At 44.6% G+C, this 27,692-nt stretch overlaps 1 protein-coding gene across 6 annotated transcripts in view; it reads right to left on the bottom strand.

Moving 5' to 3' along the window:
- The window catches only part of LOC149349077 (octopamine receptor beta-2R-like), a 507,633-nt gene that overhangs the window by 347,276 nt on the left and 132,665 nt on the right, over nt 1-27,692 (bottom strand). Inside the window, exon 2 of one of the 6 annotated variants that reach the window (XM_089578060.1) lies at nt 7,278-9,112. The exons of the other annotated variants lie outside the window; for them this stretch is intronic. Coding sequence (XP_089434186.1) covers nt 9,093-9,112 — 20 coding nt within the window. The 3' untranslated portion in view covers nt 7,278-9,092. Of the gene's footprint in view, nt 1-7,277; nt 9,113-27,692 lie in introns of those variants that run through there. 6 annotated transcript variants of the gene reach the window in all.

Raw genomic sequence — 27,692 nt, 5'->3', positions numbered from 1 at the left:
TCGAGTGCGGGAAAAAGGGCAAAGTTCATAACAGAACACTCATTCCGAAATTCATAAATGCGCCTTGAATTGAAGACATTTAGTGACACTTTTTGATTGTATAAAGTATTGTACAAAAAAAGTTACCAGCAAACGAAATAATTTTCGTACAAAGTGAATGAATTCATAGAATACTCAAGTAATATTGCCTCGCACTTCAAGGAAATTAAAAGAACTTTCTAAGCAAAAATAGGAGTTAGTGACATATTGTGTACATAAGCGCAATGATGACTTCGTTACAACGAATTAGTTTCAGTGATGGCTCATTCTACACGAAAACAATGCTTTCTGATGCGTATTCGGCCTTAAATTCTGTCTCAGGCAGTCATTAAACAGATTTAACATTTCAGAACTAACAAAGAGTTTCAGCAGAGCTGTACAACCACTCTGCCAATTCGATAACACGTTGGTGTTGCTATTGCTGCAATTCTTGATAGGTCATATTTTAACGTGCAGTCGAACAGTAATGTACCGTACCACGGTGCTAAAACACACTAGTGTTAAGAGCGTTTCGCTCTCAGGTTTCAGAGGGATTATTGTTGCGAGCTAGAAAAAAATTCAAGTTTAGCATCGCACCGATGTGTTTCCACACTCATTGAATGACATGTTCTCGCTAGATCAAAAGGCGCCCAAATTATATCACCAGCTTCAGGAGAACTCCTTCCTGAACCTCCACCGCAAGCACACTTTCCTTCCCCTACAATACCCTGCAACCTGCCGCCATGCAAAAGTGCCCGGTACACTTTATGCCACTCCACGTGGAAACGCCGAATTTAAACCCTCGCATTACCCTCCTCCCCGGGCGACCAGCAATGGTTGATCGCACGGCACTGAAAACCCCGCGCGAAAAGGGCCGCACCGCTTCGCGCTCTGAGTAAATTCTGTGTAACGTGTGCAGGCTTACAGCTTCGAGAACTCAAGTTGCTTCGTTTCTCAGCGACTGTACATGCGAAATTTCGGGCAAGGCAATATTAATTTTTATTCATGTTCGGCGGCCGATACTATAAAGAGAAATATAGAGAAACAAAACAGGTAACAGCGTCCCGCTGTACTCAACTCCAGTAACAAGGGCTTTGCATGAGGAAGGTGCACGGCAATTGGAGCACTTTAAGCCCTCATTCTTGACTTGTTACATTTTTCACTAGTACTGAGCCACAGAGGAGCTTCCAGTATGGAAAAAGCTAGGGTGAGAGCAGCCCCCGCTTTGAGCACCGCTAAGGCACCGGCGCAGTGCCTCTTCCGCATCTTCACTTGCATCTCCTTCCACGCAAACGCGGTACGAAGCTGTGGCGACGGAAAACGTGGTGATAGCTGTATTTTCTATCTTCCAGTAATGCAATGACTAAGGAACCCTGGAATAAACTGTTGGGTTTTAACGTAGTCATACCGAGCAGACGCGCGAAATCATGAGTTCATTATTCGCCTTTTCTTACTGGCATCAGCGGACGTGAGGCTTAGCCAAGGACCGCGAAAGGCAGAGGCAAAAATCAATCAAGGTAGCACACAAAAAGACTGAAAGCACAAGCTGATGGGCGAGTTGGTTATTCATTGTTTGATTTGAAGCAGCGCAAGGCCGAAAGCCAAAAAAGAGAGCGGAGAAAGAAACGGACAACACAGCGCTGAACTAACAACTGACATTTATTTGGCACGCTGCACATACAAATACATTCAGGCACCAAAATAGAAAACAAAGCAAAGAGCTCATTCATGCACTGGCATTCTGCACGCCAACACAAGCTAAGATGTGCAATTCAGGAAGCGAAGTTCTTTTTGAGATAAAGACACTGATGGAGCGCTTACTCATGTGTCACCATACGTCTTGATGTTCGAAGCCTCGATTATTTCACGGCACAGCTTATCACTGTTCCTATCCACAACTCTGCAAAATTCAAACTGTGGGGTGCACTCGCCCTCACGGCCGTGCATGCTGAGGTTACGGGACTCTTTATTATCAACATTGTTGCGGTGCTGCCTAAGCCTATCATTTAAGCACTGTCCTGTCTGGCCAATATAAAACCTATTACAAGTGAGAGGAATAGAATACACGACATTTTTTTTTGAAACTTCACAAATTTGCACTCATGATTTTTCGGGCAAACGGGGATAGTTTTCCCTGGATTGTTGACACGCATGCACAAGCTTGATAACTTAATGGGGGCCGAAAAAACAACATTCACTCCGACTCTTTTTCTAACACTTTTCAAATTATGTGATATCTTGTGGATATAGGGAATGGCTGCTACTGCCTTACTTGTTTGACATTCAGGACTCGGGGAGCATTTCAGTTTCTTCAACAAAACATCGGCCACAGAAGAAGGAACATGAAGCGGATAGCCACAAGCAGTAAGCCTCTCTACCTGGTTACTAAAGCTGCGTGCGGTTTTATGTCGACAGGATTTCGTAAGTGCACTCCTGAAGCTTGACATGACAATTCCTCTTTTAACAAGCTTCGAGTGCGCGGAACTATATGGTAGCAACGGTTTATTAGCCCTAGGCTCGAAAGACCAGCACACACTGCAAGGTGAAAACTGCAGGCTCAAGTCTAGAAATCTGATTGTGTCCTCTACAGGAACTTCATGAGTTACTTCCAAAGGGGCAAGAACATCAGAAAATACACCTCGAACATTGGACACTTCCCTACTAAAGGCTTCGCGGTCACAGGTGAGCAAAACTAGATAGTCATCCACAAAGCGAGCTGTTGCAGCAGTTTCTCGATTTGTGGATGACTATCTAGTTTTGCTCACCTGTGACCGCGAAGCTTTTAGTAGGGAAGTGTCCAATGTTCGAGGTGTATTTTCTGATGTTCTTGCCCCTTTGGAAGTAACTCATGAAGTTCCTGTAGAGGACACAATCAGATTTCTAGACTTGAGCCTGCAGTTTTCACCTTGCAGTGTGTGCTGGTCTTTCGAGCCTAGGGCTAATAAACCGTTGCTACCATATAGTTCCGCGCACTCGAAGCTTGTTAAAAGAGAAATTGTCATGTCAAGCTTCAGGAGTGCACTTACGAAATCCTGTCGACATAAAACCGCACGCAGCTTTAGTAACCAGGTAGAGAGGCTTACTGCTTGTGGCTATCCGCTTCATGTTCTTTCTTCTGTGGCCGATGTTTTGTTGAAGAAACTGAAATGCTCCCCGAGTCCTGAATGTCAAACAAGTAAGCCAGTAGCAGCCATTCCCTATATCCACAAGATATCACATAATTTGAAAAGTGTTGGAAAAAGAGTCGGAGTGGATGTTGTTTTTTCGGCCCCCATTAAGTTATCAAGCTTGTGCATGCGTGTCAACAATCCAGGGAAAACTATCTCCGTTTGCCCGAAAAATCATGAGTGCAAATTCGTGAAGTGTCAAAAAAAAATCTCGTGTATTCTATTCCTCTCACTTGTAATAGGTTTTATATTGGCCAGACAGGACAGTGCTTAAATGATAGGCTTAGGCAGCACCGCAACAATGTTGATAATAAAGAGTCCCGTAACCTCAGCATGCACTGCCGTGAGTGCGAGTGCACCCCACAGTTTGAATTTTCAGAGTTGTGGATAGGAACAGAGATAAGCTGTGCCGTGAAATAGTCGAGGCTTCGAACATGAAGACGTATGGTGACACATGTGTAAGCGCTCCATCAGTGTCTTTATCTCAAAAAGAACTTCGCTTCCTGAATTGCACATCTTAGCTTGTGTTGGCGTGCAGAATGCCAGTGCATGAATTAGCTCTTTGCTTTGTTTTCTATTTTGGTGCCTGAATGTATTTATATGTGCAGCGTGCCAAATAAATGTCAGTTGTTAGTTCAGTGCTGTGTTGTCCGTTTCTTTCTCTGCTCTGTTCTTTGGTTTCGGCCTTGCGCTGCTTCAAATCAAACAAAAAGACTGCGATAGCGCGACTGTCGGCGGGGCTCGCTCGAGCAAAGAGCGTGCAAGGTGTCCAATGGCGTGATACAAACACACACAAAACAGAGGCGATGCTGCAGCGCGGCCTTGAAAGTTTCGCATGTCACGCTAGAGCGGCGTGCGAACGCTCGCGTTCAAAAGGCACACAGACGTACTTGCACTAAATGGCATGAGCCAAGCTCTGTACACTAAGCGACACAATATGAGAAAATAAAAACCGAAACCATTAGCGTTCGCCAGCATCATCATCATTCCTGATTCTGCGACGCAGTTACGGGAAGCTCGGTTATAGTCTTAAAACTAGGTAGTAGCGGCTGCAGCTTCCTGCATGAGCCCAGCTGCGTCGCCTGTATCTGCCTGCCTCTGCGAGCTTTCGTTCGCAGCGCCGCCAGAAGCAGATGGTTGTAAGTAGTTGCATTTCTTCACCTAAACTATTATCAATTTGCTGACTTTGTAATTGAAACAAAATATTTTGTCATTTAATGCACAATTATGTGACAAAAAAAGCTTTACCAATGATTTTCTTAAAGCGTGTAACGTTAGGCGAATTTAGCGCCCCCTTTCCGTTCGCTGCTGGCGGACTCAGGCGCCTCAGCAATACTATTGGACGCGCGCTACACTACCTTTTTTATAACGCTGAAACAACTCTGTTGACGAGGTTCGACGGTTGTAGCTGTGGGTACCTTTCTTCAGCTTGTTTGTGTTGATTGTGCGGCCTCGTTAGTGTTGTGGTAGTGTGACTGAACTCCGACGGTGACAGATGGCTCCTACGCTGCGGAAGACGTTCTTACGCGCATGGAGTTCTCAAAAACTGCTGACGTGCTGCACTCAAGACCACGCTGGAGGGGCCATCGCCCGGTGCCTGATAGAAGAAACGGCTTGCCTTGATTGCTCACGAATGTAAGTACAGAGCTGGAAAACGACTTCTGCGATGTGTCAGGAGGATGCGCGAGGGCTGCGAATGCATTTAGGGTTGGTCTTCACGTCTTGTTCTCAGTGGGGTGCAAAATGCGAGCACCACGCGATCGTTTGCAGGGAGAAGGTGTTCCGACATGCTCGCTTGCCAGCTATGCAACTTTTAAAGGGACACTGAGGAGAGCACTATTAATATTTGTAGGTTTCTAAGTGGACACAGGCCACCACCCACCGCGGGTTCGAGCTTCGCGCGAGCCAAGGGCCCCGATCAGCCGTCACCACACACACACTGGGACACCGATGCAGTGCACTCAGCCTCCGCTGGGAGGAGAGCGATTCGCCGCAAAGAAATAGGCCTCCAAGTTCACAAAGGAGACGTTTATTCACATCGTCCTCCAGCTGATACACACACACTCAATAGTCACCCCGTCCCGGGGGCGCGCGAGGAGCCAGGCTCCGCTGCGCGCACGAAGCGACTCGAGTAATGCGCACCGCTAGCACGCCGCTGCAGGAGAATGTCCCCGCGGCAGTGCTGTGATTCTCTCTCTCGTGTCGACCGTTGGGCCGGTTGCGAGAGAGAGTGGGCATTCAACGCAAGGTACGCCTGTCAGAGGTCGCTGGACCCCGCTGGACAGGCTCGAGCCGCTGCAGGTCAGAGGACACGTGCGGGCGAGCTCGAGTAAGCACTGGTCCGAGGGGCAAAGCCCGGCACGGACAAACAGTAACGTACGCACCTTACGCTGTCTCGGAGGGATCTCTCCCTGGGCCCCGCTCGGACGGTCGCGGGATGCGCGGCCGCCAAAACGGGTCCCGAATTCTCGCCAAAAGGCGCCAATGGCAAAGGCCCTTGGGGAGCCGGGGCGGAGCTGTGGCTAAATGACAGTGATTAGTCACCCAGCCGCCTCTCCACCGCCTGAGGCGGGAGCAAGGGAGAGAGAGAAACAACGCGGGCGGCCGGCACAGCCGCGCAAAGGCGACGGCGGAAAGCCAGGATTCCCACATCCCCCTCTCCTTAAATGCCCTCCTGCGCGCGAGGAGCAAGGCTCCGCTGCGCGCACGAAGCGACCAGAGTAATGCGCGCCGCTAACACGCCGCTGCAGGAGCATGTCCCCGCGGCAGTGCTGTGATCTCTCTCTCGTGTCGAGCGTTGGGCCGGTTGCGAGAGAGAGTGGGCAATCAACGCAAGGTACGCCTGTCTGAGGTCGCTGGACCCCGAGTGACAGGCTCGAGCCGCTGCAGGTCAGAGGACACGTGCGGGCGAGCTCGAGTAAGCACTGGTCCGAACGGCAACGGCCGGCACGGACAAAACAGTAACGTACGCACCTTACGCTGTCTCCGAGGGATCTCTCTCTCTCGGCCCCGCTCGGACGGTCGCGGGATGCGCGGCCGCCAAAACGGGTCCCGGATTCTCGCCAAAAGGCGCCAATGGCAAAGGCCCTTGGGGAGCCGGGGCGGAGCTGTGGCTAAATGACAGTGATTAGTCACCCAGCCGCCTCTCCACCGCCTGAGGCGGGAGCAAGGGAGAGAGAGAAACAACGCGGGCGGCCGGCACAGCCGCGCAAAGGCGACGGCGGAAAGCCAAGATTCCCACATATTTTTTTATAGTAAAATCCGATAGTTCGGCATGTCATGGGTTTGTTGCCACTTGGCCGGCAGCGAAAGATGCATTTATTTCTAAGAAATTTGGATTCGAAGTTGAAAAAGTTTTTCCCGCCGCTCTGATTCAAACTTGGGATTCTCCTATGACGACACAGGACTAAGAGACGTGAAACATGACGTGCGCATGACGTAGCGCAGACTCCGTGATTTCTGGCGGCCAGCAGTGCGGCCTAGCAGCAGCCGAAAAGAAAGCTACCGCCGGCCGCACGTTGAAGGCATCTATCGGCTATTGCGGCCGTCGCTACAGTCGCTTCGATTACGTTTGCACTGGTGTTTTGCCAGCGTTACGATGGATCTCGTTCTCGAAGTCGTCAACGAAGTTCTCGCAAATAGACACATTTAGCATACCGTGTACTTTGTTACCGCTAGCGGAATACCGGGAGCCCGCCTACCGCCGGAAAACAGGCGCTGATTTGTCCCGATGCTTCAGGAGCGCGCGTAGCTGCCGGGCACGTGGCGCCATCTGGCGACGTCAAGGAGATTTGCGCATGCATTGGCTGCGCCTCAGTGATTCATGGCTTCTCGGTTCCTGGTGTTGCTAGAACCATTCGTTCTAGCAACACTGTTTTGTCCTATGACCTCATCACGCTTGTACTTGCGAGTTTGGCCTGTGGCGGCGATACCTGTATTTTGGTTCTACGTTACAAGAGCTTTGTTGTCAGTATGAGTGGCGTTTTTGTAATCAGGAGCTGGTATTCTGTCGATACAAGCCAACTTCAATTTCTCCTCAGTGTCCCTTTAACCCGCCGCCTTGCGCTCTTTGTGTCATCTCCTCGGCGGAGAAGTTGTGCAATAGAATTTGGTTGCGCGCTGAGAACTATGGGGTGCTGCTTGATTCGTTACTCCGACTGAACAGGAGCAGCGCGTGAAAAGGAGACCATAAGAACGAAAAGTGCTTGTAGCGGCGTGCGTCTTTTGATTCTGCTGCCTGAGTGTTTACTGGATAAGGAGCATTGCCCGTTCTACGTCGCAGTCACATCAAGTGCTGTGTTTCTTAATACCTGTGGTCAACGAAACGACGATTAAAAATAGCATAACCATTCCATTGCAGTGTAGCTGAGGTAATCGCACAATGGAAGGTTTGTTGTCATTTTATTTGAATTATGTTCTCTACATTTATGTCATTCCCCCATTTTCAGTCTGAAGCGATATAAGTATAACGTGATTCGCGAATAATAGCTTTAAGAAAAGTATGACTAGCTTTGGAAACCATTTTTATGCTAACTATTGGAGGCATAGGTAATTAATCATTAGCCTCCACTCCTGAGCGCATTAGACTGAACAGCTGGAGGTTGTAATGGGATGTGGCTTCAGTGATGATGTTTATGAAAGCATGGCTCTAATGCAGCCTTTCTTCAAATGCACCCGCAGTCAAGCCCTGTACAGCTGATCCACTTGTATCAGCATGCTACTTTTGCACCAGCTTTCATCCGTCGTCGAGCCAATGCTACCTCAACTTGAGGCAAATGGCATCAAAACATGCTGGTGCAGCCTATTAGCCATGGACACTGGATATCAAGGATGTGCAACTTGTAAAAGGATAGGCACACGAGTGAGTATCCCAGGCTTTCGTTTTTTTTCTTGTCTTTGCTTTTAGCCTGACAAAAATCTTCTGGTACAGGCTCCCTCTCTCTATCATTTATTTTTCATCTTTTGAAAGAGGGCCAAGAGAAAGGGAAAAGATATTGCGGGCATTATGAAAGCACTCCTCTAGTCAAGCGCATTGTGGTATAGTGTGTCATGCTTTTTTATAGTTCTTTCCCTCATGCTTGGGAATCTTGACCTCAGTATAGACCAAATTAAAAATATTATGTGCTTCACGACATTTATACAGCGGTCTAAGAGCAGCAATTAAACTTTATAGGTTTATTTCACCCGTACCTACCTCTTACAAGGTATGGCATGCTTGAAGTGAACCAGTGGTGTGATAACTCTATGGCAGAAATAGCCGAATGGGTAATACATAATTGAATATTAGTGTTCAAGTGGAGGACTCTGCTTTAGAAGCATAGATGTGGCTAGCATTAACAACTGGTACCCTACCAGATTATCCTTGCATTACATGAAACCCTGTAAAGCTTATATTGAAGCTGTACAGAAGAAAGGCATTTATTCGATATATCATGAGCATTGCTGAGGTTTTCTTTCACACTTGCCACAACGGTACTTTTAAGAGTAACAAGGAAAATACACCCGTGTTCCTTTACATATAAGCTTAACAACAATAATATCTTAGAGGTGGACTCATATAAATACTTAGGGGTTAACTTACGCTTACAAATAAATTAACTTGGTCAAAACACATATCAGAAACTTCTGCTGCTGCACTTCGCAAACTGTAGTTTCTTAAGCGAAAACTTAGGAATGCTCCTGCCAGTACTAAGTGTCTTGCCTATAACAACTGCGTAAGAGCTAAACTTGAGTACGCGGCGGTTGTATGGGACCCCCATAATAAAAAAGATATCATACAACTCGAGCGTGTGCAAAGAAAAGCTGTGCGATTTATATTTGGAAAATATAGAAGACACGATTCCCCATCTACGCTTATGAAGCAACACAACATTCACACCCTAGAATCCCGAAGGAAGGTTAGTCGCCTCATCTTGCTTCATCACTGCCTGCAAGGAAAAATACAAATGAAGTTGCCTAATTGCGTCAAAGCTCATTTTACAAGAAGAACCAGGCATACGCAGGAACACTCACTGGCACCAATTTTCGCCCGCACAAACACATTTCAAAATAGTTACTTCCCTAGAACTGTATCCGAATGGAATGCATTACCTTCTCATATTTTTATGTCCAGCAATTTTGTAGCAGAGTTGGAACGTCATCTCTTTATTTCATGAGTTTTGTTTGTTTTGTGTTGCGATGCGATGCCTGTCTATATGTTCAATTCTGATTGATTGTCTGACTTATTATTTTTTTCTCTATGCATATGCTTGTCATTTTTTGTATTGAAAAGTGTTTGAATGTGCCCCTCCTGCTAGGACCATGCATGGTCCGCAGTATTTCAAATAAATAACTCACTGCACTGTGCAGTTGAAATGCATTTGGAATCTTTTGAATATTTGTACATTCTTGTTTTTATTCATACGGACGTTCAGTTACTGGTGGCATAACACTAGCTCAGCCTACGTCAACAAATATTGCTGTGATCTTAACAAGACCCCTTGCTTTACTTGAACCGATGCGTTTGATGTTGCCTCTCTCCCGTGCCATCATGGTTTGTAATAAGCTGTGTAAATCACTTCATTTACTTTCTCGAGGCATTTTTCCTGCAATTAGTGACAGGTAATTGCCTGTAAAGAACAAACTAAGTACTCATATTTATCTTCTTTTGAGCACTTGTTTACTTGTTTCCCTTGTATTCTTAACTTAAACAGATATGAGCAGGCCTCAGCACTGGAGAAATGTGCTGCGGGACAAATAAAAAAAACTACCAGTCCAGCTGTTCCCTTAGGGGCATGTCGCTGAGGCTTTTATCGCTTGTAGTTCTATGCAGCTTTACTTACAACCATTGCCTCTGACGCAGTGTGTGCCTTAATATTTTGATTCATTTGCTTTAGAGTGTGCCACTCTGGTGCCATAACAAACTTGCTCACCTCTGTACTCTTTGTTCTTACATTTTCCTCCAACACCTGGTATAGCTTCAAATGATGCTACATTATCTAGTAAAGTTCCTCTCTCCTAGCTGCTGTAAGAGAAAGAAATGTGCACGTTATATTGCAATGTGTTTGTGCCACTGCTTTTGAAAACAAAAGCTGGCTTAATTTTTGTACAGAGAAGTCAAGAAACACGAAATAATTTTCATATTTGATGGCCTGCATGTTATCTTCACATGCCTGGAATGGCTAAATATCTCTTTGTGGTTGGCTAATTAGGCATAACATGGTAATGTCAGTTCCTGGGAATATCATTCAGTCTTCGAATGTGAGTGTAGAATTGAGCACAACAGCATGTTGTAGCTTTTTCTTGTTCAAGGAAGCATTGCATTTAGTTCGTCTTGTGACTGCTGCTTATGCTGTTACTCAGCAGCCTTATCAGACTCACTCGGAGTGCTGCGTTTTAGTGCATATTTAACTGATTGTTGCCTCTCCTTGCTTGATTCTAAAAGAAGATACTGTAACTCTATACCTCGTATCGTTTTCTTATGCAGTTCTCTTGCCGCTGCATTCCACCATGGAGGACGCTACCTGTTGTTGGCTGTTGATGCACACGTTGCATCACTAGGACGCTACCGCTTCCTGCTGGGGATGCAGACAAGTAACGACAAGCAGGCTGCCTGATATTGAGGACAAGTGTCAGGATAGCGCACCAACAATGTCACTTAAGCATTCCTGTGCTGATGCATGTTTATTAAAATCAGCTCAAAGCTTGATATGTACATCGATGTAGACATTTAGCATATGTTTGGCATCCTGTTTGACTTTTAATTCACTAGTGTTTGCAGCGTTTAATGTTGGTCTTAAGACAGTGTAAGCATTGTTTTATTGTGGGATTTTTAGCTATTTTAGTGAGGTGTGTGTGCATGCATGCACTGTTTTTTTCCACAGATTTGCTATGTGGCTCACGGAACTTTCACGTTACAGGAGAGGTTATTTCATTTCTGGGTTGTAGAGGAAAGTGAGCAGTATTTATGTACACCAGGTGTTTCAGGGAAGACTAAGTAGTTTTCAGAAATATGGCTTGTGCTGCATAGTATTACTAGTGGTAGCAGACACCAGAAAGCTGGTGAGTTGTATTTAGTAAGCTGGTTAAATAACTTCTTGTAATTAACTTTTTAACTAACACAGGTTTGCAACTGGTTGAAATTAGATATTTATAGCTGGTCATTAGTAGTAGCCATACCAGTTTTAAGAATTTGCAAAACATAATTACCCTCGCCGCTGTGGCTCAACAAAATTTCGCTGCATTGTGCGAAAATACATACGCTTTTGAAAGCATACAGGCAAAGCAACCCCTTAAGTGCATGTAACTGCTACAAATCTCTCTAATTGCGACTAGACACCTAACTCTGATAGTTAAAAGGTTCATTAATAATTAGTTAACCAGCTTACTACGTAAAACAATTCACCAGTTTTCTGGTGCCCGCCATCACTGGTAATACTGTGCTGAAAAAGCCATATATTTATCTAAAAAACCTAACTTTTGAAAATTACTTAGTCTTCCCTGAAACACCTAGTATATACCTATATATGTATAAAAAATTTAGCAGGATTTAATTCATGATGTTTTGGTTGGAGGGCCAGCCGTTTTCAAGTGTACTACATTTGAAGCACACAGCTTTTGTTTCGAATGCTGTAGTATACTCGAAAAAGGCTGGTCCTCGAGCCGAAATGTCGTGAATTAAAACCTTTTATGTTTTTCAATTTCTGTGTGTCAATCATTGTTACTAAGAGGGAACTGAAAGAAACTGTGCCGAAGGCAATACTGTAAAATTTTTTGATGTGTCATGCACGTCTTGTAGCGCTTAAGTATGCTTGTGCGCAATAAATGGATGTAATGATTTGTATTTTGCTTCTATTATTTCTTAAGCAGTCTAGGATAGTGTTCACAAAATGATTTTGAAGGGATGAAACAGTGTTGATAAAAGTCGCACAGTGTAGTTAACGCACACTTTTCTCAATTTTCATAAGCTGATGTAGCAATTATACTTTCTTCGTACTTGAGTCTTTTGAATAACGGTGGCCAATTGTCGGAAGACTGTTGGTAGGGTGTTGGCAGACATTGTTGGTATGTGGTTGATAGGAAGTGTAAAGACTTTTTATTTACTTGAGTCTTCTAGATAACGGTGGCCAATTGTCGGAAGACCATCGATAGGGTGTTGGTAGAGATTGTCGGTAAGTGGGTAATAGGAAGTGCATAGAAACAGTCGATAAGGGGATCATAGGAAGTCTAAAGACTTTCTACGTACTTGAGTCTTTTCGATATCGGTGTTAAACCTGGAAAGCGCATAAAAACAAAGGACAACAGAAAGAGACAGACACACGAGCGCTTACTTCCAACTGATTTTTATTTTCATGCGAGAGCAGAATATATGTACACTTCAGATCACATGCGCATGCGATGAACACTCAAACCAGATAAAATATTATCTGGCTGCACATGCGAAAGAAGAAAGATATGCAATCTCTTTCTCAGACAGCAAAATCGACGCACCACTTACACATTCATCGCCAGATCGTGCTATCTCACTTGCCTCAACAATTTCACGCGTTGTTTTACACTTGCTTTTATACAGAACTTTACATTGATGAAAGAGAGGACGACAATTCTTGCTTTTGCACTTGAGGCAATGAATGCTCAAATGCCCACCTTTTCTGTTTTCGACAGCATAATTGTGTTCACCTAATCTCTCATTCAGGCATCTACCAGTTTGGCCTATGTAATATTTACCGCAAGTCAATGGTATCTTGTACACAACCCCTTCTGTGCATTTTACAAATGGTTTTTGGTGCTTGATCATGCAACCTGACTTCAGCCTGTTTTTTGACGTGCTCTGTTTGCTTAGCGCACTCAGCTTACTTGGGGCAGAGAACAACACATTTACATTCACTCGGTTACCAATTTTTCTTAGGTTGTGTGACAACCTGTGCTTATAGGGTATGACTGCAAACTTTCCTTTATCCTTTGTCTTATCCGGCTCTTGCTTTGAGTTAGCATTCCTTTTGTTTGTTTTAACAAGTCCTTCTGCAACAGACACCAGCATGTGCAATGGGTAGCCAGCATCTTGCAACTTTCTTGACTGTAAAAAGATGCTTTCTTCAACAGAATGTGGGCATGACTTTTTCAAACAGTTTATGAAACCTAAACGAGCTATGTTACGTTTAATGAGTTTAGAATGCGCGGAGCTAAAAGGTAAAGGCAATTTTCCATCTCTGGGATGATAAGTCCAGCAAGTATGATCTGCAAAAAATGTTAATATGATGTCAAGGAAGCGTATGCTATTGTTATCAGGGAGCTCATGTGTGATAACAAGTGGAGATAAACAATTCGAAAAACAATCTAAAACACTTCCAACGGCCTCATCGAGGGTGATTACAGTTGTGTCTAACAAAATTAAAAAGTCGTCAACGTAACGAAATACCTTTAACACCCCTACATCTTTCAGGCAGGCAAAAAGCCTTCTGCCACATTCAGATAAAAACATGTCACTTAAAATGGGAGCCACACCGGACCCTATACAAATTCCTTGCTTCTGTAAAAACAGGTCATCGCCCCACCTAACAAATGTAGAATCAAGATATGTTCCTAAAAGTTCTAGAAAAGCGCCAACACTCACACCCACTGAATTCTGAAAATCAATTACACCAGAGTTCTCGATACATCTTTCAACGCACTGCAGCAAACCATTTTGGGGCAAAGAGTAGTAGAGGTCCTTTATATCTACCGAGAAAGCACTGAGACTTCTTCTTTCACTTTGCTTAAGAAAAGTAGTCACACAATCGGAATTTTTTATTAACATTTTTTGCAGATCACACTTGCTGGACTTATCATCCCAGAGATGGAAAATTGCCTTTACCTTTTAGCTCCGCGCATTCTAAACTCATTAAACGTAACATAGCTCGTTTAGGTTTCATAAACTGTTTGAAAAAGTCATGCCCACATTCTGTTGAAGAAAGCATCTTTTTACAGTCAAGAAAGTTGCAAGATGCTGGCTACCCATTGCACATGCTGGTGTCTGTTGCAGAAGGACTTGTTAAAACAAACAAAAGGAATGCTAACTCAAAGCAAGAGCCGGATAAGACAAAGGATAAAGGAAAGTTTGCAGTCATACCCTATAAGCACAGGTTGTCACACAACCTAAGAAAAATTGGTAACCGAGTGAATGTAAATGTGTTGTTCTCTGCCCCAAGTAAGCTGAGTGCGCTAAGCAAACAGAGCACGTCAAAAAACAGGCTGAAGTCAGGTTGCATGATCAAGCACCAAAAACCATTTGTAAAATGCACAGAAGGGGTTGTGTACAAGATACCATTGACTTGCGGTAAATATTACATAGGCCAAACTGGTAGATGCCTGAATGAGAGATTAGGTGAACACAATTATGCTGTCGAAAACAGAAAAGGTGGGCATTTGAGCATTCATTGCCTCAAGTGCAAAAGCAAGAATTGTCGTCCTCTCTTTCATCAATGTAAAGTTCTGTATAAAAGCAAGTGTAAAACAACGCGTGAAATTGTTGAGGCAAGTGAGATAGCACGATCTGGCGATGAATGTGTAAGTGGTGCGTCGATTTTGCTGTCTGAGAAAGAGATTGCATATCTTTCTTCTTTCGCATGTGCAGCCAGATAATATTTTATCTGGTTTGAGTGTTCATCGCATGCGCATGTGATCTGAAGTGTACATATATTCTGCTCTCGCATGAAAATAAAAATCAGTTGGAAGTAAGCGCTCGTGTGTCTGTCTCTTTCTGTTGTCCTTTGTTTTTATGCGCTTTCCAGGTTAAACATGTCTAAGCAACTCGCCCAAACGCAGCCATTATCGATATCGGTGGCCAATTGTCGGAAGACGGTTGATAGGTTGTTACTACAGAGTATAAAGACATTCAAAAGACTTTCTGTTCAATGTTGATAGGTTCTATTAACATTTGTCTAAAGAATTTCTAAAGAATGTTACTAAAAATTTTTGTAAGGGTTGGCGTTAGTTTACGAGCTAATCTGATGCCTTGGAAATATCAGCGGCACTTGGCGAAACGATAAGTGGCGAACACTCAATTCCTTGTCGCCGCTGCCCGACAGTAGCAGAAAACGAATTGAAGGAATCATATTCTTAGCGGTAAGAAACAGACACAACACCAAGAGACACACACATAGGACACCCGCTAGACTTCCTGGAAGTCTAGCGGGTGTCCTGTGTGTGTGTCTCTTGGTGTTGTGTCTGTTTCTTACCGCTAAGAATATGATTCCTTCAAGCCGTTACCAACTAGCCCAACTTAAAGGTGCACTGAAGAGGATTCTGAACTTGTCTTTTTGCCGCGGCAACTCGATCTACACGTTCCTAGCATTCTTAGAAACTGCAACTTATTGCCCTGTATGGCCGATTTCCCTCATTAAATCGAATTAACGTCCGGCTCCCGCCCTTTCTTTTGAATTCTGCCTCGTACGATGGGCGGAGTCGACCAACGCGTGAAGTTCCTTTCAGCCAGCTCCGTGGAGGCTTTGCTTTTGCATTATTTTGTTTTTTAGGCTTCCATGAACAAATAGTTTCATTCGCAGATAATATAGCCGCAAAATAAGCCGGCAGAAATAAAAATACGCGCGGACTATTTGCTACTACGGACTACTACGTATTACTCCGCCGATGGCAGAGCGGGAAGCCGCCACGGGACTGGGTGAAAGGCACTCCACGCGTTGGTCGACTCCGCCCACCGTACGAGGCAGAATTCAAAAAAAAAAGGCGGGAGTCGACCGTTAATTCGATTTAATTTGGGAAATCGGCCATACAGGGCAATAAGTCGCAGTTTCTAAGAATGCTAGGAACGTGTAGATCGAGTTCCCGCGGCAAAAAGACAAGTTCAGATTCCTCTTCAGTGCACCTTTAATGTTTTAGCAGAAAACGAAGTCAACCACGGCCTTCTCTATTTGTTTTCAGCCGGCCGTAATGTCAAGCCGAATGTTGCTGCATGTAACGGACACACACACACACACACACACACACACACACACACACACACACACACACACACACACACACACACACACACACACACACACACACACACACACACACACACACACACACACACACACACACACACACACACACACACACACACACACACACACACACACACACACACACACACACACACACACACACACACACACACACACACACACACACACACACACACACACACACACACACACACACACACACACACACACACACACACACACACACACACACACACACACACACACACACACACACACACACACACACACACACACACACACACACACACACACACACACACACACACACACACACACACACACACACACACACACACACACACACACACACACACACACACACACACACACACACACACACACACACACACACACACACACACACACACACACACACACACACACACACACACACACACACACACACACACACACACACACACACACACACACACACACACACACACACACACACACACACACACACACACACACACACACACACACACACACACACACACACACACACACACACACACACACACACACACACACACACACACACACACACACACACACACACCACTTCATCTGCAAAAAAATGAAAAGAAACCAACGATTTGTTGTGAAGCACAGGGCGTAAGGTATACAAGGATTTACACTTATTCTTGGTCAAAAACGCTATTTACACCACTGTGCGTATGCTTTAAGGCGTACTGCAGCTTGTCGCAAAAGCATACGATAGCAAAACCCCATACTTTCCACTAAACAGCAATACGCTTGATAAAACTGAGAGCGGTAAACCAAAGCAATGTGTCTGCTTCGTACATAAGGCTTTTATTTCCTGCACCGGGCCGTCTATTGTGTTGGCCTGGTCATATCCGCGCTCGGTTCCTGATCCAAAGTTCATGGGTTCGAGTTCTGGTGTTATAATGCTTGTTTATTTCTGTTTCCTTTTGTTGTTATCATGTGTGATAAGTGCTGTCGGAAACTATACCGCTCTAAATTACGTTGGAAATCACGCTTAGTTTGCCTTTTTTTCTTTAAACGGTTGCTGCCGGGGATTTAGCGTGGCACCCCTTTCCAAAAGGTACGACAGTTAGACCCTTTACAGTTAGTTCAAAGGTAGCAACTGTTCGTCTTGAAAAGGACTAATGGTTGTGGCAAATCAGTTAGTCACCAAAAAGAGTCACACCTCGTCCATTTTATTTCCTTTTTCTTAGAGTGTACAAATCCCAGACGATCTTGGCCTACCCAGAAATCGGTCGAACCAGTGTGTTGCAGTTCACGCATTGCTGATACATGCTTTAAGAGTGCACGTTTTTGGGCGAGTCGGTTGTTCAATACCACATAGATAACTGCGCAAACACAAACAAGGACGTGAAGGGTACATGTTGAAAACAAAGGCCAGTGATGCTACCCAACGTTCACAGGGTTTTCCACAATTTCTAGGGTGTGGCGAATCACAATGGTGTGCCGGATGCGTTTCGTGGTGTTTCTTGACCTGCACAAGCTAGCCTCAGTATGTCCTCAGATCAAGTCCGAAGGGAAGAGTGCGCAGGACTGCGTTATGCCTCTCCTTTCGTCAGGTGATTGTCGGGGGTTGTTTAAGAAATACCCGCAACCTGTGGAAAAACAACAGGGGCGAGACGGGCCGTTGTATTTGTATTTAAAAACTATCCGTCGAGGGAGTACCAATGATGAACAGAGCGGGGTCACCTGCATTGAGCGACATGCCCAGAGGCTACACTCAACGTGACTTCTCGCCTTTTCTCACAAGTTTTCAGGGGAAGCCACGACCTGACCTGGCCGAAGCGTTTCCCATAAGAAAGGGGATGATTGTGTAGGTGACCCATAGATCAGCTTGTATCGGTAGAAAAGCAGAATTTGGGACTGTATTATGTGGCGCTTTTTAAGGCATAAAAATGTGTCTTTAGAATGAATTTCAGTCACGAGTCTATGCTTCACGTCCTTGTTTTTGCATGCGCAGTTGCTTGCGTGACAATTGGTGATACACTCGTGTGATATAACACTGACAACGGTCTTTTCTTTACAGTTCAAACAGACAGACTGCGTAAGAGGGCAGACGCCGCCGTGACCTAAAATACAATCGAAATGTGTTACGTGCTCTCGACAGTGTGAGCGTTGTTTTATGGAGTGGTACCGTCACCTCTTCTACGCCTGGAGGAGGGCGAAAATGTGGGAGTAAATTTTCTCCGTCGATAGAGGCGTCGGAAGTTGGTGCATGGAAGCCTAATGTTAAAATAACCCAAAACTTGTTCGACGTGAGATGACATCCTCGAGCTGTCCTATGACAGCTAACTTTCGTGTTTGTTAGAGTGCACACTACCGTCTCACTCAAAGCCAATCGAGTGAGGATCATAGGTATGAACGAGGTTCTCGTACCAAGCATTTTATGTTCCCATTTGTCTCCTAACATGGTCCAAGTTATCGCACTTCCGCCTAATATTCATTAAAACATGCAGCGTTAATGCAGGTTTCAACGTGATTACGAGGTAATGAATTTAGCTGCAAAAATGGCAGCAATGCATGTGTGCTTTCGATGAGAGACGCCAGAATAAATGCCGCACTTTAAGCCTGTCATTGATACATTTCAATATTTTTATTTAGTTTTGCATATAAGTCATTTTCTTACTTTCTGGAAAGTTCCGGATGCTGAGGAGATTTGGTGGAGAGTTCTACTTTCTGCTCGAAACTTTACGAGAAAAACCTTTTTTCTCTATACCTGAGGCTTCAAAGCCGCATGGTGAGATGTTTAGCACAAACTTATGAAGCAAAGCAGGGAAGAGAAAAAGGGAGGCTCGTTATGACAGTACATGACGGAAGGCAACAGTAAATGAAATAAAAAACCACAAGGGATGTTTTTATATTTGTCTTGTTGATAAATGGGAGATTAATACGGTAAATACGGTTCTTGTAAAAGCAGAACAACAACATCCACATGCCACCGGTGGGATCCGAATCCATGACCTCCGAATTTCGCGTCCGTTGTTCTGCCAACTGAGGTACGGCGACGGCTGCCCAATCTTCTGCTTAGGGGAGTATTTATGTGCAGCGCAATCGAATATTGAGATTGTTCTCCAGCGCCACGTTTCTCTATAGCGGCGGACGTAGTACGTCGTGTATAACCACAAGTGCCACGTGAAACGTGATCGAACGGTGCGAGCGGAAGCTGTGCGAGAACCCTCGTATGCTACCTAAGGCATCAAGGGTGCCAAAATTGATTCCGGCGCTCTTGATGCCACAGGTGCCATAGGCTCCTCAGTCATCTCGCCAACTTCTCGTTTGGTCAACCAATCACGCTGCACTGCTGGTCTATGACGTCATCTGCCAAGGATATAAAGGCCATGTGCGCGGATCGGCTCTTCAGTGGGCTAGGCTGCAGCGGCACTGGCGTCATGTTAAATCCCTGCTTGCTCTTCATGCAGGTATGTTACTATTCTGACGCTGAGTGCGTCCGGTCTGATGATCGATTCTTGCTGCTGTACCCTTGCCCACGTACTCTTGTGTCCCGCTGCGTGCACGCGTTTTATTGCGCATGTCATCTCCTCCTGAGTGGTGACGTGGAACTCAATCCAGGCCCCCCATCAAAGTCAGCGAACTCCAGTAAAAGCAGTACATCTGGTACCAGACCTTTAACCCGGTCTGTGAGTGGTTCCAGTCTCACTCTCGGGGAGGCTGACGATGCGAGTTCTTCCGCTGTAAATCTTGACAGTGAAATCTCTTCGAATCCTTCGGTGTCTGACATGTTTTCTAGAATACTAGCTGGGCAGAATCAGTTGGCTCGTGATATCGCGGACATTAAGCAGTCTTTTGCTTGCCGCTTTGATGCTTTGGAGTCACGTGTGGCTGCATTAGAGTCTTTACCCACGCCCGAAAATTCCAATCTAATTTCTGATTTACACGCTGACATTAACTCTTTAAATTCCAGAGTAACACAGCTGATGCAAAAGAATGATGACCTTGAAAACCGCTCTCGAAGAAATAACATTATAATACACGGCGTTTCAGAAGACCCGAATGAAACCGCTGACACATTGTTGGCTAGCATCTCATCTGTATTTACTGATAAATTGAAGATTAGCTGTCCCAGTATTGAGCGCTTCCACAGGCTCGGTGCAGCTCGCAGAGGTTATACTCGTCCAGTTATCCTAAATCTTTCTAGCTTCAACGACAGAAGTCTGGTTTTTAAAGACGTCTCTAAACTCAAGGGCTCTGCCTTCTTCATTACAGAAGATTTTTCTGCAAGGGTTAGGTCCATTCGTAAAAAAATATGGGACGCATCAGTGTCTTTTCGTGACAACGGTTCTGTCGTGAGGCTAAGTTTCGATCATGTCTTCATTGACAAGGTTCGTTACAATTGGGATGAAAGTTCTAACTCGTTGGTAAAAGCATACAATGCTCCTGCTTGTTCTGCGCCTGTGTCCTTGACTGCCGCATCATCGACTCCCTGACTTAGCTCTGGCCGTTCTGATAAGCTAGTTGTTCTAAATATTAACGCTCGCAGCATTGTTAAGAAATTCCCAGATTTACTGTCCCTTATTTCTGTTCACTCCCCCCATATTATTGGCATAACGGAGACTTGGCTGCATAGTGGAATTTACGACTCCGAATTCACTCCACCAGGTTTTGTTACCGTGCGCTTAGACAGAAGTTGCAGTACTGGTGGCGGTGTGGCATTGCTTATCAGATCGGATTTACGATTCTCAGTTTTGCCTTCTCCCCCTGATACAGAATCCTTGTGGTGCAAAGTTTATCTAAACAATTATAGCATTCTAATCAGTGTTATTTATCGTCCACCTGGTTCTTCCGTTGATGTCCTTCACGCTGTCGCAAATTTCATGACCAAGATCAACATTACTTCATCAAGATTTATCTGTTTGGGAGACTTCAACACTCCTGGCATTCACTGGCCATCGTTGTCTGCATTTGGTCGTGACATTACAATTTGTAAAGAACTAATAAACATTTCCTTATTGTTTGGACTAACTCAGGTTGTTTCTAGTGCTACTAGGCTGAATTCCATCCTCGACTTAGTTTTTCTAAGCTCTACTTTGGCCCAAAATGACTTCTCTTGTGAAGTAATTGATGGGCTCTCGGACCATAAAGGCGTGTTAGTTTCACTCTCTTGTCCAGTCTCCAAATCACCCTATTTGTTTACTACTTTTCCTGACTTTTCTCGTGCTGACGACAATTCCATTATTGAGGTTTTAGCTGATCGTTTCGATACATTCTCTGCTTTCTCAGCAAGCCACGACGTAAATTTTCTTACTAATTACTTTGAATGTCTTGTCAAGGATTGTGTCCAACGCTTTGTTCCTATTAAAACTAAGAAAAGAAATACTAATGTTCCTTGGATGACTCGAGACATTTTGCATTTATCTCGTCGCGTTCGTAGACTACGGCGATCTAGAAGAAGCAACGATCCCATAACCTTAGACAGGTTTCACAAGGCAAAAAAAGAACTTAATCTTAAGTTGCGCATGGCCAAGGATTTCTTTTTTCGTGTCCACCTGCGCGATCTGTTAAAAACTAACCCCCGAAAATTTTGGTCGTCCATCTTACCTCGTGATACTGCATCCACTTCGTTCAGATTAGATAATGACGTCATCAGTGCGCCGGCTGTAATATCGGATGCTTTCAACAAATATTTTAACTCGGTGTTCGTTCCGGATAACAACGTCATTCCACCACTCACTAATATAATTTCTTCTCCAGCAATCAGTGATGTTGTCGTAAACACTGATGGCATCCTAAATCTTGTATTAAACCTCGACGTTAAGAAATGTACCGGCCCAGATGGAATACACAATGCGTTCCTGGTTCGTTACTCCATGTGGTCTTCAAAATATCTGACCATCATATTCAACAAGTCCTTAGCATCTGCTACCGTTCCTTCTTCTTGGAAATTAGCCAAAGTGCTCCCTCTTTTCAAATCTGGTGATAGACAGTGCTTGTCGAACTACAGACCGATCTCATTGACATCACAGTCATGCAAAATGTTGGAACACGTCATTCATAAACACATCATGCTTTGTCTTGAATCCAATAATTTGCTGTCTAACTTTCAGCATGGGTTTAGGCGCGGATTTAGTACGGTAACACAATTAACAGAATTCGCTCATGATATATTACATAACCTCGATGTCGGTAACCAAGTTGATGCCATTTTTATAGACTTCTCGAAAGCATTCGATACTGTTCTACATTCCAAGCTTCTTGCTAAACTAAATGCTATACTAAACAATCCTCACTTGGTTGATTGGATTTCTAGCTTTCTCTCATCTCGTTCCCAGTTCGTTTCCTATAATTCTTCTCATTCTGCTGCTATACATGTAACGTCAGGAGTGCCTCAAGGCTCCGTCCTTGGACCACTACTCTTTTTATTATATATAAATGACTTGCCACATAACATTTCTTCTAACATTCGTCTTTACGCTGATGACTGCGTTTTATACGAAGTAATTAATGGCCCTAATGATCATCGTCACCTCCAAGAGTCATTTGCTATGTTTTGTAGTTGGTGTAGTACCTGGCAAATGAGAATTAATTTCGACAAAACCGTCCTCATGTCCTTTTGTAACAAATCTTCCGTTTCCCATTTTAGTTACTCTTTCAATGGCCGTGTGGTGGATAGGGTCTCTCAGTACAAATATCTTGGTGTCATATTCACGCATAACATGTCTTGGTCTAAACACATTGATTACGTATGTAATAAAGCACTAAAAAAACTAGGCTATCTACGACGCACGCTACCCAATTCACCAAAAGACACAAAGCTACTGTTGTATAAATCTCTAATCCGCCCTGTTCTTGATTATGCAGCTGTTGTGTGGAACCCGTACAAGCAATTCGAAATTAACATCTTAGAAGCAGTCCAAAAGAAAGCTGTGCGTTTTATATGTCATCGTTATGATCGCGATTTCTCACCCTCTTCTACACTTCTCTCATTGAATTTAACCACGCTGTCTGCCCGTCGCCACACTGAATCATTAAAATTCTTACATCGTGTTGTCAATTCCTCAGTAAGGCTCTCAGCTAACCACTACATTAACTTTGCACCATTATCATCTACAAGAAGTCATCACGAGCTTAATTTGATACCGTATTTTGCGCACGCTAATTTTTTCAAATTCAGTTTTTTTCCCCGTTCAATAGAAGCCTGGAATTCTTTACCTGGGTCCATTCGTTCTCGTCCATTTCAAAACTTTGTAACTGCCATTGAAGACGCATGATAGCTGTGTATTCTTACCCTGTTGTTAACAGTTCCTTTCTTGTTTGATTTTTCATTTGTGATTTTAACTTTTTGTATTTCTCACTTGTACATTTTGCTGCATTTTGTTTCCTTGCATTTTGTTTTTCCCACTCCTGCCATAGCGCATATAAATTGCGCTGCAGTATGTATAAATAAATAAATAAAATAAAGAGGGTTCTTGAACAGATTTTCAGTTTCAGTTTCAGTTTCAGTTTCAGTTTATTTCCCACAACAAGTACAGGGCATGTACGAGGTGTGGCGGGGGTGACGGGATAAAAGCTGCATCAAGGGCAGCTTGACTGGCCCCGTCTCCCCAAACAACATGGCAGCAAGCACGACAGTTCAGAAGGACATAAAATATATATGATGGGGAGAATAACAAGGAACAAATGGAAAAAAATATACGAACAAGATAAGTGCAAAAACAGTGAATGAGTGCATTAGTTAAAAAATACAATCAAATCTTACAGTATAGATTAGTTAATAATGTCGAATAATTTTTTCTTGGTTAGAACCCGCAGCTGCTCTTCCGTTAGCTTATATTTGTTAAGTGTACTAGGCAGCCTGTTTCGAAGCATCTGGAGACCGTAGTTAGTACGTGATCGCGGAACGTGCCAGTGTTCATGGTGGCGGGTGGAGCGAGATGATATGTTAATCTGCAAGTTTGCAACGGCTCGTAATGTTGTTATATTTTTATGGATTTCAGATTTCAAAGATGACAGCAACTGGCGCTCATAAAGCGTGGAAATTTTAGTAATCTTGTATTTAAGGAATAGGTCGGAATAATAAGGAATAGGTTGGCAGTCGTGATGCCATAGATAGCATAAGAATGTTCTTGCACAGCTTCCGCCCTCACCGTTCGATCAAGTTTCACGTGACACTTGTGGTTATACAGGACGTACTACGTTCGCCGCTACGGACGAGAGTGGCGCTGGTGAACACTGCCAAGATTCGGTAACAATACATGTAAATACCACCGAAAGCAAAAGATTGGACAGCCCTCACTGTAGCTCATTTGCTAAATCATCGGACTGCAAATTTGGAGATCGTGGGTTTGGATGCCACTGGCGGCATGTGGATGTTTTGCTTTCTTATCAGTTATAGTAAATATTTACCTCATTAAACTCCCACTTTTCAACACCACAATTGAAAAAAAAATCATCCCCTAAGCTCCTTGGTACCGGTGACTGTTGGCTTCCGTCAAAAACTTGCGAAGTTCATTTTGAGACACGCAAGAGTTGCGAAATCCTTATTTTGAAACAAAAGCGAAACAAAGCAGAGAAAATTCCATTCGCTTCTGGCAGCAATATTGCTCCAGCTTGCCAGTTAAGAAATGAAGCGCTAACTCATGTAAATCAGTTCTCGCAACATTGCTAGTGTGCATCAAACCAAAAGGAAATATGCAAATATTGATACGCATCAATCAATAGCCTTCATTTATTCGTATGTAAATAATTTTGATTGTGTAATTCGCACCTCGAGGCGCCCTGATCTATTAATGACAATGTCCTAAAACTATATTTTGCGACCAAGAGGTTGTTTAGGGCAGCAGAAGCTGAGCCACGCTATCGCTGTTCGTACTGCCCCAATTGAGTAAATTGCTGGGCTAGTTGGTTCATAATGCTCAAAGGTGGAACCAGCCAAAGATACGCAGGACAAGAACAAGGCGGCACACACACAACACCGCTGGACTTACAACTGATTTATTCCAAGGAATTGAGCCACATTTATGCATACTGCCTGCGCAAGCGCACACTTTGGAGAAGGTGAGGGAAAACTTTACGAAGATAAAAACTGAAACTCCTTTTCAGTGATTATGATTGAAGGGTCGCTTACACATATCTGCTTATTTTTCATGACTAAAAACGCTTCCAGCAGCTCACGCTCACGTCTTGATTTCCCCCGGCCGATAATACTAACAAGGTGAAACCGTGGGGAACAGTGGCAATCTTCGACATGCAAGGCTAAATTGCTTCCTGTACCCGAGGCCAACGTTGTTCTGTGCTGCCTTAAACGTCCATTTACGCACGCTCCAGTTTGCCCAATATATATTTTTCCACAGGACAATGGAATGGAGTAAACCACCCCCACTACGCACGTGGCGAACTTCGTCTGGTGCTTAGTGATGCAAGTGCCAGTCTGCTGCTGGCCACCAGAGATTTGGGCTCACAAACCGCAGACCTTTGGGCTGAAAACTCCAAAGTGACACCAAGTTTTTCAGCCACTTTTTTCAGCCCATATCACGTCTTGTGTCTTGTATGTACATGTCAGCAATATAGCCTTGCATGTCAAGGACTGGCACTGTTCACCTCGGTTTCACCAGGTCAGTATTATCGGTCGGGGGAATCAAGACGTGAGCGCGAGCTGCTGGAAGCGTCTTTATTCATGAAAAATAAGCAGATATGTGTAAGCGACCCTTCAATCATAATCACTGAAAAGGAGTTTTCCCTCACCTGGTCCAAAGTGTGCGCCTGCGCAGCAAGTATGTATAAATGTGGCTCAATTCCTCGGAATAAAACAGTTGCAAGTCCAGCGGTGTTGTTTGTGTGCCTCCTTGTTCTTGTCCTGCGTTAGTGTCGCTCGTTCCACCTTTGCGCCGCATTAGCATTGCCCCGACGCCTACCAGAGAATTTTCTGGCCGCGTTCTTTCCGAAGAGGTAACTGCACGGCACTCACATTTTCGCCACGAAATGCCGCGTGAATGATCGCCAGGGATATGTAATCTATTATCGCAACCGTTACCCAACAAAAAACGCGTTCCAGGAACGTGGGCAGCCCATCTTCAGCCAGGTTGAAAGCGCACTGCTATGGCCGCTGCGGCGGCGGGGCCAAGAATCGATTTGCGAGGAGCGAGCCACGCGGAGGGGCCATTCACGAGCCGGCGGAGCGGCGCCGCAAGAGGGCGCGGCAGCGGCGCCAAATGACGCGGCCAAGGACGGCACCAAGGCCGGAGAGAGCGCAGCGCTAAGAATAGCGCCGGAGGCAGAGAAAAGAAGAAAAAAAAAGCAATTAGCGTGCGCAAAAAGAAAAATCGGCCTGTCACACGCACGAGCGCGGGTTGTCATAACGTGAAAGGGCACGCGATCAAAGGCGCTCGGCCGGCCACCCAAACCACGGCGCCATCTCCGAACGGCGGTCATCTTACTACTGGGTCAAGTACGTTGGCGCTCCCATGATAAGAGATTCCTATGACACTAGAGTTCCAGCCCCATTCTACGGCAAATCGCAAACTACGGTAACTATGACCGCACGGAAAATGCGGCTAGGCAAGTATGGCAACCATATCAACTGCAACGCGTTACCGAATTGGCCATATTAGCCGTACCACCGTTATAACTCTGCACTCCATGTAAAAGAAACGCAGACATCGGGCACGCAGGAAAGGAAAATTTTCAGGTCATCTAGCCACAATGGTTATACCGCTGATAATCAGGTCTCTATAGCAGAAAAGATTCTAAAGAAGCTGAAATAAAAAGAAACTGATGTAATCCGCATGGGTTGCTTGAAGAACGGAAGCGCTTCGTCGACAACTGCCCCCAACCTGAAAAGAATTGGGTAACGGGCGAACGGAACCGTTGCGTTATCTACCCAGAACAAAGCTGCTACGTTGCGCAAAGTAGGGAAAACTGGTAATATTGAAGTGCGTGGATGCATAATAAAACATCAAAATACATCGTTATGTGCGATGAATGTGTGCGCGCCAAATTTCATTGTTATGCGGAAACCAGTATACCGGCCATGCTGGAAGATGGTTAAATGAACGACAAAGGTGGCATACGCGAAACGTTTAGAAGTGGTGAGGAGGTATATGTCTCATCGATCACTGTATACCGTGTGAAAATGTCTCTTTTTTGAAACCTGTTGTAATATAGGCAGAAGGAAAAATAGGCCAACAAGATAATTAATTCAAGCTCAGAAGATAAATAGATTGGTGCAGAAATGCGTTAGCCTTTCATCTAGTATATGTCTTTGCACCTTTCTACGATACTGATCCTGCTCGCGCATGTCAGGCGGTAACATGTCGGCGCGTTTCGGTGCAGAAATATGCACGTGTGGGGAAACTGAACTCTGCTAGAACTTATCGCTAGTGCCATTCGTGTCCGTCACTTCATCTTTCGTCTTTTGATGCGCTACGGGTTTTTCAAGAACTACGCACTGAAATCGCACAGTAACATGAGTGGATTGGCATTTCCGTGTAATTGCTTATGAGGGAAAAATAAACTCCTG

Source organism: Amblyomma mixtum, chromosome 3 (genome assembly GCF_055824585.1).
Source record: "Amblyomma mixtum isolate Tamu chromosome 3, ASM5582458v1, whole genome shotgun sequence".
NCBI lineage: Eukaryota > Metazoa > Arthropoda > Arachnida > Ixodida > Ixodidae > Amblyomma > Amblyomma mixtum.
Note: the sequence above shows the minus strand (reverse complement) of the source record. Positions and strands in the feature narration are given on the sequence as shown.